Raw genomic sequence first — 16,266 nt, forward strand, 5'->3', positions numbered from 1 at the left:
ACACACACACACACACACACACACACACACACACACAAGTAGCCTGAACATCTAGGGACCAATACCCACGTATGTCTTCTACTATCACCAGGTCAAGATTTGCAGTAATGGCCAGTGCGCTAGTATGGACCAGCAGCTGTCAGCAAGGAGATGCAAGTCCCTCCTGGAACTGAGCATTACAGGAACTGGAGAGAGTGAGTGGGCTGTGAAATCTGACCAAGAACTACATATACTGTAGACAAAAGAATGGAGCAGTTCTGCCTGTATTGCTTATAAAAGAAGTCTCACGTGAGAGATACTGGGAATCAGAAGTTCTCCATGAGAGCACAGAACAGCTAGTGAAAAAATACAGGAGAGCAACACCATAGGAACATGAGAAGTGTGGGAAATCTGGCAAAATCTCACCTATGGATGCAAATAATCTTTGGCAAGAACTATGGCACACTGGAAAAACAAAGCTAACAAGTTAAAGCAAACAAACAAAAAAATGAATAAAACAGCTGGCATCAGGCAAAAAGAGAAAACCCAGTGAACAGTTAAATAAAAGCACCAGTGTGAATTCCACCCACTCAGAGTCTTGGAGTCAAAAACACTGAATACCAAGTACAATAATATACAACAGGCCAGAGAAATGGCTCTAACAAGCATGTGGATGGTCGCAAACTGAGAAACGCTACATGAAACTGAGTCCTACCTCAAGGAAAGGGTGGTGAGCAGCAGCAAGATGGCTCAGCAGATAAGGATACAGCCACCAAGCCTAACCAGGGTTTGATTCCAGAACCCACATGACTCCCAGAAGGACTGACACACAAACACACACACTCTCTCTCTCTCTCTCTCTCTCTCTCTTCTCTCTCTCTCTCTCTCTCTCTCTCTCCCTCTCTCTCTCACCCTCCCTCTCTCTGTCTGTCTCTCTCTGTCTCTCTGTCTCTCTCTCTCTCTCTCTCTCTCTCTCTCTCTTCTCTCTCTCTCTCTCACACACACACACACACACACACACACACACACACACACACACAAATAAACAAGTGTAACAATAAAGAAGCCTGAGTTTTAATCAGATGCATCACTCATCAGGGAAGACATGTCTATTTCCTTTTAATTTCAGAGCCTAGCAGCCTTCACTCTACCTGCTTGTGGACTGGCAGAATTATGTACTACTGAAAAATGGTTACATTCCCTTAAGCAATATACTATTCACTGCGATCTCCCATCAAATGCCCAATGATACTCTTCACAAAATTAAAACAAAAAACCCTAAAATTCACTTGGAAGCACAAAAGACCCCAAATATCCAAAACAATCCTAAGCAGAAGAAGGTTGGAAGTATCACAGAGCTTGTCTCAAATTATACTACCAAAAAATAGTAAGAGAAACTGTACAATACTGAAAAAATACAGAGAGGCAGACCAAGAATACAGAATAGAAACCATAGACGTGACAGCACAGTTACAGTCACCTAATTTTTTTATACAGGTATCAGAAATATACCTTTATTTTAAAAAAAAGTCTTCAATGAATGATAGTAGGAAAATTGGATGGTTATATGTAGAAGAATGAAACTAGATCTCTCTCTCTCTCTCACTCTGCACAAAAACCTACTCAAAATGGTCAAAGACCTTAAAGTAAAGCCTGACTCTTTGAAGCTGTGAGAGGAAAACATAGGTAAATTACTTCAAGTAAGGCACAGGCAAGGACTTTCTGAAAAGGTTTCCAAGAGCCTAGAAAACAACCCAAGAACTGACAAATGGGATTATATGAAACTTAAAAACTTGGGCAAAGCAAGCAACAACCAGAGCAAAGAGACAGAGCATGGAGTAGGGCACAGCAGGGTGGGGGTGGTTAATTTAGAAGTAGGGTCTAATAAATGTTTATTATTAGCCCTATAATTATTATTATTATGGCAGTATTTACTAACCTGCTATCAATCAGTAAAACACAGACACCTGTCACATTTTAAAATAGCCTTATCCCCTAAACTACAGCCCATAGTGGGGCAGTATCTCATACCCTGCCCCCATCCCATACCATCTGCTTCTAACAATTTCTATTGAGCTACCTCCCACCCATAATCCCACATACGTCCTAATGCTCTTCATCTGGGCTGAACCCTCCATCCACACCGGCCATGTGCTTCTTACTCCACCCTACCCGTGGCTGCAGCCTTCCTTCCTTCCTTCCCCCTCTTCTGGTCTCTCCTCATCTCTTCTGGTCAACATATTGGTGCCCAGCTAAATTCAAGTATCCACACCTTTAAAATCCATTCTTTGTCAGTTTGTGGGGGTGGAAGGAGAAGATAGCTCCCAGAGAGACAGCCCAAGCTTAGAATCTACTGTGAGCAGACAAGGAGACAAACTAAGCAGACTTAGCAAAACAGAGCTCACTGCCTCTAACTGATCTGCCATACCTGCCCAGGAGACACAAGCCCTTTCCTAAACCTTAGCTATTGGAAAGGTGGACAGAAGGAACACTTCCTTGGTAATGGTGAATTTTTCCCCAAAACCTTTCTAGGTTTGAATGGCACACACGCTAGCTTGGCACACATGCGACCATGGGCCAGAGCATTTCACAGGTGCTGCTCCCAGCTGCCTGCGGGCTCAACTCTCACAGAACAGCCATGGCTGAAGACACGTCGCAGATTGGATATACAGAACTGAGAGGCTGGCAGTCTTCAATAATAATAATAATAATAATAATAATAATAATAATAATAATAATAATAATAATAGACTGCTATGGTCTAACTCCAAAGCAAAATAGCCAAATACTTTTTGACTAGACATTATCTATATATCTTGTCTGATGGTTTATATAATTGTTTTTACTCTATACTATTTTTTTAAGGCCTTTTTATTTAGACAGAAAAGGAGAATTGTTGGAGGTTGGTCTGGTTGCTGCCCAAATGAACAGACTCGCATACCCCAAAATGTTTATAACCTTGCCTAAAACCTTGTTCTTGTATTCCCAATAAAAAAACCAACATACCTGCACAGGGCAAATGGGATAGGAGTAGCTAAAGTTCCTGGGCCTTTGGGAGAGTTTCAGGAAATAACTACAACAGGGGTCCATGCCCTCTACAAACCATAGTATTTGGGATGGTTTCAGTGAGAAATGTCCCCCATAGGCTCAGATATTTGAGCAGTGCATCCCTAGCTGGTATTGCAGCCTTACCAGAGGAAGTATGTCCACGTAAGGCTGGACCCTGGTCTGGGGGATGGGGGGACACAGTCACCACTACTAGCATTAAGATAAAAAGTCAAGTACACTTTCTGCTCCCATGTATTTGTGGTTCTATTTGGCAAGCAATCCACACTCTTGTTTTTGTTTTTGTTTTTCAAGACAGGATTTCTCTGTATAACTGTCCTGGCTGTCCTGGAACTGACTTTGTAGACCAGCCTGGCCTCAAACTCATAGCGCTCCACCTGCCTCTGCCTCCTGAGTGCTGGGATTAAAGGTGTGCGGCACCACCACACCTGGCTGCAATCCACACTCTTAATCAAGAGTAAGCAGAGACACTTCAATTGAAGTAGTAGTCTATTTCTTTTGCAATCCCAAACTTGCTTCTAACATAAAGAGCTGAAAACAACAACAACAAAAAAAAACAAAACAAAAAACAAAAAAACAAAACAAAACAACAACCTTTAAATCAATAAACAGGTCAAGGAGCTGGGCAGCTCTCCCCCAAAAATAAATAAATAAATAAGTCAATAAAAGTTAAACTGCTTTGAGATTCCATTTCAACCTACTCAGAATAGCTGTCATAAAATAAATAAATAAATGCTGGTAATGATCTGGGGATGAGCAGCCCTCATATACTGCTGCTGGGGATATAAACTGGCACAGCACTATGGAAGCCAACATGGAGGTTTGTCACAACTGAAAAGCAGAGCTACTCTGTGACTCAGCTATCCTACTCTTACATTATATACCCAAAGGACTCTATCAACAGACCACAGAGATAACTGCTGGCCCATGCTCATCCCTGTACTCATAATGATAGGAGCCAGGCTAAGTATCCAATAGGTGGACAAAAACAGAAAATGTGTTAAATATGCAGACATATACTGTGGCAATGCATTGTGATAAAAGTATCTCCAGGCCACGTGTGGTAGCACATGGCTTTAATCCCAGCACTCAAGAGGCAGAGGCAGGTGCCTCTGTGAGTTTGAGGCCAGCCTGGTCTACAAAGCGAGTCCAGGACAGCCAGGGCTGTTACACAGAGAAACCCTGTTTCAGTTGAGTGGAGAGTGGGGACTAACTTTCACATGAACTCTGGTGCTCCATATGTGACCACGTCCCCTTGATGGGGAGGCCTGGTGGCACTCACAGGAAGCATAGCAGGCTCCCAAGAAGAGACTTGATACACAGGGGGAGGAGGTCCCCCTCAGTCACAGACATAGGTAGGGGGAAAGCAGGAGGGAGGGAGGAATGGGAGGATACAAGAGATGGGATAACAACTGAGATGTAATATGAATAAATTAATAAAATATAAAAAAAGAAAAACCAAAAAAAAAAAAAAAAGACTGCTAGGCAGATGTGTACTCGGCATTTCTGTTTAATCTGCTTTTAAGAGAACAATGTAACAATCAACTTTACTTGCCTTGGATTTCCCATGTGATCAGTTTTTACAACCTAACCATAGCTGTCATCTTAAAGTATGTACTCTTCCCCACCCCCGACCCAGAACAATGCATATGTATCACTCACTGAAAGCAATCTTGTGAAATAAATATCCACCATAAATGCTCAACACAACATCTGGATATTGATTAACGAACAATGATAGCATAACGCTGTATGGTATCTGGGTCAGCTGGAGCCAGCTTAATCCCTTGTAAAATTCTGATAAAGATTTCTCTCAAGTATCCCATCTCTTCCCCATGTGATGTTTCCTGTGCAGCTCAATAAATACAGAGCAGAAGCTCTTTGTTAGGAGGATGGGGACACAGGGAACATAAAAGAGAGAATTCAAATCTGGCCTCACTCTGGGTTAAATGACTCCTAGGGAAAATGCTTTTCTTTATTTCCTTAACGTGACAATGATACAATACTGGTGACTCATTAGTTCAACTCAGAGTTAACTAATGCATTTAATCCACACAATGTATGTGAATTTTACTCAGGTATAAAGAAAAATGAAACAACAATTTCAGGAAAATGTATGGAATAAGAAATCATTAAGTAAATAAGCCAAATGCAGAAAAATATCATATTTTCTCTTGTATTAATAATCTAGGGGAGTGTGTGTGTGTGTGTGTGTGTGTGTGTGTGTGTGTGTGTGTTTAACCAGAAAAAAATGAGTCACAAGACAGGAAGCTGAGATCTTAAGGTAAGGTGCAGGCATGAGAAGTGAAAGGGCAATGGAACACATGTGCCATGACTAGAGGGGAAAGAATCAGCAGGAAGGGCCGGGTGATGGGAGAGTGCAGCAGGGAAGCAGAATGAGTGAGAGTGAAGTATACTGAGAAATACGCATGAAACTATCATAATGGAAGCATCACTTTGTATGACAACTTAAAAGTTAAAAAAGGAAAAATACTGTCATCTTCTTGCACAACAATATAAAATATTCAACATATGGACTACTGCATTAATACACACATATACAAATAAGAAATCAGTAAGCTCCCATTTACATGGAAGAAGGCTAAGAATATTCTTTTTATTTACAAGACATTATAAGAATACAAAGAAATGAACTAGCTTGTTTTAAGAAATATTCTAATAAGCCAAAGCAGTGCTCAGAAATAGGTACATTCCACTACAGTATGACAAAGGAAAACAGAAATGTTATGGATGCCCCAGAACCAGTATAGCTGAGAAAGGAGGGATAGTTACACTTAAACAAGCTACTCAGTCAACGTGCATGCGTGTGTGCATGCGTGCGTGCGAGTGTGTGTGTGTGTGTGTCTGTGTGTCTCTGTGTACACAAAAGACCTATTGTATATGTCTCACTGTACTAAGCCAGTAAATTCATTTTCTTATACAATCCTTACAAGGCTGAGCTCTGCATGTTACTACTCCCGGATTTCCTAAAGAAGAAATCAGAGTTTTCTTTTCCGGTCCCAGGCGCTGCAGGAGCCGCCAGTTACCATGCAGACATGGCCAAGTCCCACACCACACACAACCAGTCCCGCAAATGGCACAGAAACGGCATCAAGAAACCGCAGTCACAAAGATACGAATCTCTTAAGTGGGTTGACCCCAAGTTCCTGAGGAACATGTGCTTTGCCAAGAAGCACAACAAGAAAGGCCTGAAGAAGATGCAGGCAAACAACGCAAAGGCAATGAGTGCCCGTGCAGAGTCCACTAAGGCTCTTGTGAGGCCTAAGGCCGTTAAGCCCAAGATGCCAAAGGGCCCAGCCGCAAACTCAGCCGGCTCGCTTTCATCACTCATCCTAAGCTTGGGAAGAAGATTCGAAGCTACATGAGCAAGGGTCATAGGCTCTGCCAACCACAGCCCAAGGTTCAAACCAAGGCGAAAGCCATAGCTAAGGCCCAGGCTGCAGCCCCAGCTCAGACTCCCAAAGCTGCCCAGGCCCCTGTGAAGGCCCCATAGGAAAGGTTTCTGCCTATGTGAAGACAGACGGACTGGTGTGACACACCTACCTACACACTATTTACAGATGACCAGTGTCCTATGCTGTTTTTACAAATAAACCTGAGGCAAGCTCAAAAAAAAAAAAGAAGAAGAAGAAGAAGAAGAAGAAGAAGAAGAAGAAGAAGAAGAAGAAATCAGATCTAAATGACACATAAGGTTACTGCTGCAACTTGTAAACCAAATCCAAGCATGCTAGTTCCAATAGTTAAGAAGGAAGAATAAGCAGGCTACCAAGATGAGACTTGATAGCCTATGACCATATAGCGGGACAGGAGGTCCCCCTCAGTCTTAGACCTAGGGGAGGGGAATAGGGTGAAAGCGGGAGGGAGGGAGTGAGGAACGGGAGGATACAAGCGACGGGATAACAATTGAGTTGTAATCTGAATAAATTAATAAAATCGAAATTTTTTAAAAAGATGGGAAAAGGACAAGCTGTGCTGACACAGTAGCACTACTATCCTACTTTTGAGTACAGCACAAGATATAGACTAAAAATAATGTTTTCCTGTAATATTAAGGAGTTGGAATTATAGGTCAGTTGGCAAAGCAGTTGCCTAGTGTGAACAAGGCACTGAAATTCCATTCCTACCATCACAGAAAATACTATCATTAATACAGATGCAAACAGTACCAATAAGAATGGTGCAAAACCGATAGACTACAACACAATCTCTATACCTCATGTATAGGGAATACATCAAAAGAGGGGGTGGAAGAATGTAAGAGCCCAGGGACCTCAGTGCCTTCCATACATGACAAGAGAAACTGCATCCATGAAACCTCAACAGCCTGCTTGTCTAAATAAGCCCAGTTCAATGACACCACGAGCTGGCACGCCAGTGTGAATGGGGAAACCTCACAAGGCCCTATACCTAGGTAAGGAAGTATAGGTAATTAATTGCTGCAGAGAGAAAAATCAGTCTTCTCCAAGGAGGCCCTGGTAAGGTATCTAGTCCCAAGTACTCAGTCCTAAGCACATAGCTAAGATCAACACTATACTGGACTCAGCAGGGTGTATTGATATATACACACATACATGTATGTAGTTAAAAAAAAAAGAGGAGGTCATGACTTTGAGAGGAACTGGGGTTGGGAGGACATGAAAGAGTGGGAGGAGTAAAGACAGGGAAAAATGATATACAGTACTGTTATATAAAATGCACAGAGAATAATAAAAAATAATATGACAAAATCTGTTCTGATGCTTCCATTCCTGATTCCTTAGCTTCTCCGGCCCGCTCCTGACAGGTCACCAGGCTCTCATGAGTCCTTCTAGGGAAGATGCACAAAGCTAAGTACAAGTGCGTACAGGACGCCGCTGTGTATCTAACAATAGAAGCCTGTTGCTCTGCACTGTGCTGCTTGTTGCTGTTGTTCTCAGTCTGAAGAGATTGTTTCACATAGCTATTATCTACCTCATTCTATGATGCAATAATATTCTAATCTGCACTGTAGTAATAAATAATAAAGTAATATTTTATCAGGAAGTAACACTGAGCACTAAGTGTCCACTGTTTTATCCATATTATCTAATTTAACACAGGGACAAATATTTTCTTTAGCACAGAAAGTAATCTAAGAGGAAATTCCAGACTTGCTCAGCCTGACATTCAAGTATTCTACCTGTCCGGTACTTCAAATCTCATGGATGCTTCTCTTTATTGCGATAGTAGCCTTCGCTGTTATTAAATGAACTATGATATAACAAATACCTCTGCCTCCAAGAGAGACCCTTTTTTGTTATATCTAAGTAAATTTTACTTACTAACTCAACCATGTACTAAATACTTATCAAACAATCTAATCACAATTCATTAAAAATTGAAAGCCACTTTCTTGCCAGCTTTTTTTTTTTTAACCTTAAGCAGCATTGCTCTATGGTACAGTACAACTCAGAATGTGATATGGTACATCACTGACAGAAGATACACATGCTCAGGTGCGAACAGGTAATAAATTTTATCAGGAAGTGACACTGCGCACTGAGTACCCTACTGTTTTATCCATATTATCTAATCGAATACAGGGACAAATATTTTCTTTGGCATAAAAAGTAATCTCAGAGGGCATTTCAGATTTGCTCAGGCTGACATTCAAGTATTCTACCTAATCTGGTACTTCTAATCTCATATATACCTTTGCAGCCGGAGACCAATAAATCTTTTATCTCCCAGCAGTTTACTTTCTCCAGATATAAAGTTCTGCCTCCCTGCTGAGGGCAAGGCCCCCTGCTGACATGATTTATGTTACTGTTTAACGCTCCAGGACAAAGTGCAGAGCTCATGTGCAGCCCACCACCCTTTTGATAGTCAGCTCTACTCCTTGGGAAGCTCTTCCCCTAATAACATCTCCCTCCCCAGTCCACTCCAGCTCTTGCTGAGTTTCTTCTCCATAAGACAGACTACAGATGTTTGAAATCCTCCTTCCCAGTGGTCATTTGATGATAGAACAGGCTAATAATATCAGGGAAGTCAGGTTTCCCTAACTCATGGTATGACAAAGTCATTTCCAGAACATTTAAAAATCTGTAAGTAATGTATAAACTATAAAGGAACTGGAGAAAATTCAGATGCATTTTGTTATTCCTGGCACATGAAAAGGCAAAACTTGTTTTGAAAACTCAATGGGCTTCTTCTTCCTCGGGAAAACACCAAATGGTGGATGACGCCGGTGCAGCAGGAGGGCCCGGAGGGCCCGGAGGACCCGGGGGCCCAGGATTAGGAGGGCGAGGCAGCGGCCTTAGGGGGGGCCGCGGTCGTGGCCAAGGCGGTGGCCGGGGGCAAGGCCGCGGGGCTCGTGGAGGAAAAGCCGAAGACAAGGAGTGGATCCCCGTCACCAAGCTGGGCCGCCTGGTTAAGGATATGAAGATCAAGTCCTTGGAGGAGATTTATCTGTTCTCCCTGCCCATTAAGGAGTCCGAGATTATTGACTTTTTCCTGGGCGCATCCCTAAAGGATGAGGTTCTCAAGATCATGCCAGTGCAGAAGCAGACACGGGCTGGCCAGCGGACCAGGTTCAAGGCTTTTGTCGCTATTGGGGACTACAATGGGCACGTTGGTCTTGGTGTTAAGTGCTCCAAGGAGGTAGCCACTGCTATCCGAGGGGCCATCATCTTGGCCAAGCTTTCCATCGTCCCTGTGCGGAGAGGCTACTGGGGGAACAAGATTGGCAAGCCACACACTGTTCCATGCAAGGTGACAGGCCGCTGTGGCTCTGTTTTGGTGCGTCTCATCCCTGCGCCCAGAGGCACTGGCATTGTCTCAGCTCCTGTGCCCAAGAAGCTACTGATGATGGCCGGTATTGATGACTGCTACACATCAGCCAGGGGCTGTACTGCTACCCTGGGCAACTTTGCCAAGGCCACTTTTGATGCCATTTCCAAGACCTACAGCTACCTGACACCCGACCTCTGGAAAGAAACTGTGTTCACCAAGTCTCCTTATCAGGAATTCACTGATCATCTTGTGAAAACCCACACAAGAGTGTCTGTTCAGAGGACCCAGGCTCCAGCTGTGGCTACCACATAAGGGTTTTTACAAGAAAAATAAAGTGGATTAATTCTGTTAAAAAAAAAAAAAAGAAAAGAAAACTCAATGGGATAAGAAAATAATTATTTTCTTGGGGCCCTTTCAATTCAGACTAGTTTTGAGCAAAGCATTATGAAAGTATGACATAGTGACAATGAAGAATGAATCATAAAAACTGCATTACAGACAGGATGGATTAGTAAGGAAAGAAAATAAAACTCTATTTTGTTATTGTGACAAGTAAATCACATTTATTTGGACCCTGTTCCATGAAGGCCAAATAATAGACAAACTAGTCACTGAGAACTTTCTTTAACAAGGCCAGGGGAAGAAATACAATAGAAGCTAGAGAAGGGTAAAGAGTAAGAGATAATTATTCATAGAAACATCCTAAAAAGGACATTAGGCCAGGGTGGGGCAGAGGGGTGAGACAAAGGAAACAGAAAAAAATCTAATAATATACTTTTCATTTACTCCTCAAATTAACTAAGTATTGATAAAAATCCATAGACATATATTTTAAAGAAAGTCTGACAGGCACCAGGCATTGTGGATCAAAGCTAAGTCAGTCAATATCCTTGTAATTTAATTTTTAGTATAGTTGGGACATATGCATATTAATAGAATGAACTCTGAAATGTCACAGAAAGCACTGTAGAAGAAAAAGCGCCCCAGATAGCAAATAGAGGATAGAAGACTAGCAAAGCACATTATGTGAGCACAGAGGATATAGGCTGCCAAGAACCACCACGTAGGCCTAGGAATCCCCAATGCAGTGCAAGGAGACCAGCAGAAGAGGTGGCGCTAAAGAGGAGCCTGTGGTCCCATCTGTGTTACACGAGTTTTACAAGTGCTTGCATCTAAGCTAACTGGGTAGATGTTACAATAAGCAGGAAAGAAATTAGGATATGAATCTGAATAGGTTTGTTGTAATTTTAGAAACAGTGGTCTCTCTTTATGGGGGCTTAGGAAAGGAACATATCCCAAGAGACTTGGCAGATGAATGAAACTGCAGTCCAGTAATGTAGAACCCAACACACATTTTCTAGCTTAAGTAAGCACTTAACCATTCACCATGACTATAACTTTGTAGTTTGTAATAAAAGTATTACATTTCATTTTCTTTTCTGACAATTTCACAAATAAAAGGTTTGGTTTTTCCTATATGTATCTTTTCAACCCTAGCATATAATCTTATATTCTTCCCTTATTAAGTGTAGAACAGTCTACCTTTTCACTTAGGCACTTTATAGTTTCTCCATGGCATGCCCAAAATGTACGTGTCACTAAGTTTTATCTTAATTTTTGTGTGTAGTAGTGTGTTGTCTGAATGCAACTGATAAATCTACCACAAAACTCCTACACCTAAAGTTCAAGAACCATTGTGGAAAGGGGAGCAGAAAACTTGTATGGAACAGGGAGTTTCTGTGAGACCATGCCTCCTACAAATCTAAGGAACAGAAGCTGAACAAGGATGACACAAATAAACATGCTAGCACAAACTGGGAGAAGCTCAAGAGGCCTCAACCTACACAAAGAACTACAAACCAAAAGGAACTGAGGAATGCTGAGAACAGGCGAGATGGTAATCCCCAGGGACGAGCTCGCCAAGTGGATATCTAATACCAAATGGTCAGTCCTGGAAACATGCACGTACAAGCAACATTATACAGATAGAGTAGGGTTATACTTTTGTGTGTGTTATGTGTATGATGTATATATACACACACATACAACATTTTTTTTAAAGTGTCCATGAATTTGAAAGAGAGCAAGGTAGCTGGGTATATGGGAGGGTTTGCAGAGAAAAAAGAAGAAATATAATTATAATCTCAAGAACTAAAGAAAAGCTTTGAAAGGATTCTTGTATAAGAGAAACATGAATTCATTTTGTTTTAAAGGTTTAGTATGGGAATAGATCAAAACACAGCAAGTAAAAACAATCCTTGTCAATCCTGAACATATATACATATATGCAATACTAACTGGACTCCGAGAAAGAAAGAGAATTTAAAAGATGAATAATTTGAGAGGTTGGGGGTGGGGGTGGGGTACTGGAGGAGCTGGGATGGGACGATGGAGGGGTAAGCACGACGTACAGTACATTCATATATGAACCTCTCAACCAATTGCTTTTTTTCTTTTTTAAGAAAATAGCATATAGGATTTGTATCAGAAGATCCCAATAATGATCAGCAGAAAGAAAGCCACAGGCCAGGTGTGGTGGCACACGCCTTTAATCCCAACACTTGGGAGGCAGAGGTAGGTGGACTGCTGTGAGTTCAAGGCCAGCCTGGTCTACAAAGTGAGTCCCGGAAAGCCAAGTCTATACAGAGAGACCCTGCCTCGAAAAAACAAAAGAAAGAAAGAAAGGAAGGAAGGAAGAAAGAAAGAAAGAAAGAAAGCCACAAACAAGAAAAACAAGAAGCAGAGGGGCTGAGCCATGGGGAACTCTAGTACTTAAACACTGAAGACTTTAGAACCAACTCCACGAGTCAGACACAGCTAAAGAGAATAAAGGAAATCGATGAATGTGTGGAGTCCAGCCAAGCCTTAGAGACCAAGGGCCACTCCTACTCATTTACATACTCTGCTTCCCAGCAGCAAAGGTAGAGTTACATAGCTTCTGACAGACTGCATAGCTCACAAACCTGACAATAGTAACTACTTGACCCTTTAACCAAAAGTATATGAAAGATCAATCTGAAAAAAGCAGAGGGTAAGGGAACTAGGAAAGTGTCAACACGACCTAGATAGAGTCACCTAAGAAGAGGGAACCACAAGTGAAGAACTGCCTCCATCAGACTGGCCTGTGGGCATGGCTGTGGGTCATTTTCATAATGGTTGAAGGAGGGTCCAGGCCCATTGTGGGTGGTGCCTCTTGTGGACAGGGTGTCCTGAGTTGTGTAAGAATCAGGCTGAGCAAGGTGTGGGAAATAAGACAGCAGGCAGCACACCTCACAGCCTCTGCTTCAGTTCCTGCCTCAGGTTCTTGTCTTGACCTGCCTTTGCTTCCCTTGATGACTATACAGTTAAGATGAAACAAATCCCTTCACCTCAAGTTGCTTTAGCTCAGTGTTCTATCATAACATCAAAGAAACTAATTAGGACAAATGCTATACAATTTTAGGAGCTCCTGATGTTTAGGAGCTGCTGGTTTAAATCTGGAATGTTCCCCAAAGGCTAGGTGTTAGAAGCCTTTATCATTAGAAGGACATTATCAACAAATGTCCCTTTGCTGATAATACGCAAAGGAGGGAGCAAGAGGTGGAGCTTACTGCAGTACTAAGATACTTCCAAGTGTGTCCTCAAAGAAGCCTGTGAGCCACGGCTCGGATGCACGCTCTCTCTCGCTCTCTCTCTCTCTCTCTCTCTCTCTCTCTCTCTCTCTCCCTCTCTCCCTCCTTCCTTCCCTCCCTCTCTCTCTCTCTCTCTCTCCCCCCCTCTTTCTTGTCTCCTGGCTCTCAAAAGACAGCTCTCTCTTTGGTTCACTACTCAACCCTACTACCATGGCTCTGTCACATGCCCAATGTACTGAGATGAACTGGTCATGGAATAAAACCTCCAAACCTGTGAGTCAACGTCAACTTTTACTTGTCATGGGGAATTTGGTAAAACAGAAAGGTGATGGATTTGTAACTTTTCTCCATGCTATAACAAGTACCTAAGAAAAGCACTTAAAGAAGGGTTTGTCTAGGCTCAGTTAATCATGGCAGGCAGTCATGGTGGGAGGAGTCTAAGTCAGACCTGTTGCCTACAGCTACCAAGCAGAAAGAGATGACCACTGGTGCTTAGTTTGCATTCTCATTTTCATTCATTCTGGGCCCCTGGCCCATGGGATGGTGCCCTACACACTCAGGACATGTTTCTTGGTCAGTTAAATCTTTCTCAAACACCCTCAGATACATGTGATGATTATAAGTTCCATCATATGACAATGAAAATTAGTTATCATAAGTGAAAAAAAAATAATTTAAGGTCAAAAAGTTTTAATGATACTGTTGGTGTGAGTTCCCTCTATCTGGAATAAGAGTGGAAGCTAGGGACAGTCTGGTGTTCTTAAGTGTGGAATTTCGCCAGGAAAGAATTATGAAGCAAGAAAAGAAGCGCAGATGTGCAAGGAAGTGATTATAAATGTCTGTAATAATGGACTCAAAGTGGGGCCAAGAAGGATATAAGGGAAACAGGAAGCAAGCAGAAATAATAGATTAGGGATTTAGGATAGGCATGGGGGTAAACAAACAAGACAGGAGTGTAGGCAGAGTGGAGTACCTGAAAATGAGACTACTAGTTATTGGCGATGACAAAGTCAAGGCATTATCTACTAGCAAGAGTAGCTAAAGTAGCACAAAGGCAAAAGAAGGAAAGGAGGCCAAGTACTCTAAAGGCAAAGTCTGGAAGGGCAATCTAAGTGGAAACTGGAATCATCCAGAATTTAAACAGGCCTAATGTTAGAAAAGTACAGGGAGCTAACTCATGAGGCACTGAGGAAGGCAGGGTGTCAGGGATAGCTCTAAGCAAGAGAGGAGGGCTGTGCTACAAGGGGAGCCTAATAAAGGCAGTAAGCTTTCAAACACAGCGCCCCACATCTCTTCTGGGAACTTTTCAAACAGTAACAAAAAAAGTTCAGTCAGCAGAGGTGGTAAAAATAGGATGTGGTCCAGAGTTGACCTAGGGTAAGTATGGTGCCCAGGTACCCGGGAACCCACAACAATGCAGCATGTGGCAAATAGGCAGGACTTGACCCAGACCAGGACACCCAGGTATCAGCATAAATGCAGCGGCAGAGGCTTCAAAAGTAAAGAGCAAGGCAGCTATAGCTGACTTGTAGGGCATCCGGGCATGTGAGGACCCAAAACACAGGTGGAAGAGGGATGCAGGCGGGATGTAGCCAGGGTAGGGTGCCCCTGCATGTGGGCACTCAGAACATGCAGAGAAGTTGGTACAAATGGGAATCAAGTTATAGCTGACTAGGGTGGGGCGCCCAGGCATGCAGTGCCGCAGCATGTAACAGCAGAAGCCCAGCCAAGGGTAGGCTGACACTGGGTAGTGACTGTTAGCACGTGCACTCACGGGAAGACCGGAAACAATGCCAATCCCACAGCAAAAGAAAAACAGGACTAAAAAAAATGCAAGTCAAGAAAAAAAGGAAGGAAGGAAGGAAATGTCCAGAAAGTCAAAGAAGATATGCTTGTCCCCCAGAGAGCAAAAACAGTAAAATAAAGAAGTGAATTCTGGGTATGAAAATAGGCTTCAATAAAGAGAAATTGGTTAAAGCCAAACTGCAATGATGCTGAAAAGAAAAGAAAAAGAATGCACTAAGCCAAATGAAAAGCCCAGTGGCAAACTTCCCCAGCAGTATAGAGAATGTGGAAAACAGAGTGTCGGGGCTTGAAGACAATGTAGAAGAACTGAATCCTTCAGCCAAAGTCAACTTGGGGGAGAAGGAACACAAGAGTGCTTTGAGTCACTATGAAAAAAACAAATTTATCAATTATGGAGATAGGAGTCTCTGACAAAGGCAAATATTTACAAGAAAATTTCCCATGCTAGAGAAAGTGGCACTCATCCAGATATAAGAGGCCTAACAGCACACCAAATGGACAGGACCAGAAAAGAAACTCTCCAAGTCATATGATAGCTAAAACTAAAAACACAATAAAGGGGTATTCTTCCTCACTAACTCCAGCTGTTGACTGGAATCACCTGAGGGAGTCCTGTGTCTGTGAAACATTGTCTTGACTGATGACTAATGTGGGCGGTCCACCCACTGTGGATCAAACCATCCCTGGGTAGGTGGTTCTGGCCAGAATAAGAAAGCTAGCTCAGCATGAGGCAATGAGCAAGTCTGAGTGTGAGGCAGCAAGCAGTGTTCCTCCGTGGTTCCCTCCCTGACTTACGTCAATGATGCACTGTGACCTGGAAGTGTAAGCCAAGTAAATCCATTCCTCCTGAGTTTCTTTGGTCAGCATGTTTAATCACAGCACCCAAGTAAATCAAACATAGTAACAGCTGATGATTCAGCACAAAGTTTTGCATCAAGAGAGGCTTAGAAATTTGTATTCTGAGTTCTGAAAGACCAAAAACTGTCAATCCAGACTATTATACTGTGTAAAAGCACCTATCCTAATTTAAAAA

The 16,266-nt window shown here is 42.5% G+C and overlaps 2 protein-coding genes and 1 pseudogene across 10 annotated transcripts in view; 2 read left to right on the forward strand and 1 right to left on the reverse strand.

Annotated features, from left to right (window-relative positions):
- The window catches only part of SEPTIN10 (septin 10), an 85,919-nt gene that overhangs the window by 65,189 nt on the left and 4,464 nt on the right, over positions 1 to 16,266 (reverse strand). The gene's annotated exons all lie outside the window — the stretch shown is intronic.
- Positions 6,102 to 6,680, forward strand: LOC311580972 (large ribosomal subunit protein eL29-like; annotated as a pseudogene). Its single transcript has one exon. The product of its transcript is annotated as a large ribosomal subunit protein eL29-like (transcript).
- On the forward strand, positions 9,256 to 10,190 carry LOC311581291 (small ribosomal subunit protein uS5; the record flags this gene model as incomplete). The annotated part of the gene is made up of 1 exon (XM_084753396.1): positions 9,256 to 10,190. One exon carries the CDS (start codon positions 9,256 to 9,258, stop codon positions 10,126 to 10,128), a length of 873 nt encoding a protein of 290 aa, XP_084609522.1. The 3' UTR covers positions 10,129 to 10,190.

This window comes from Acomys minous, assembly GCF_964271855.1.
Source record: "Acomys minous genome assembly, chromosome: 13".
NCBI lineage: Eukaryota > Metazoa > Chordata > Mammalia > Rodentia > Muridae > Acomys > Acomys minous.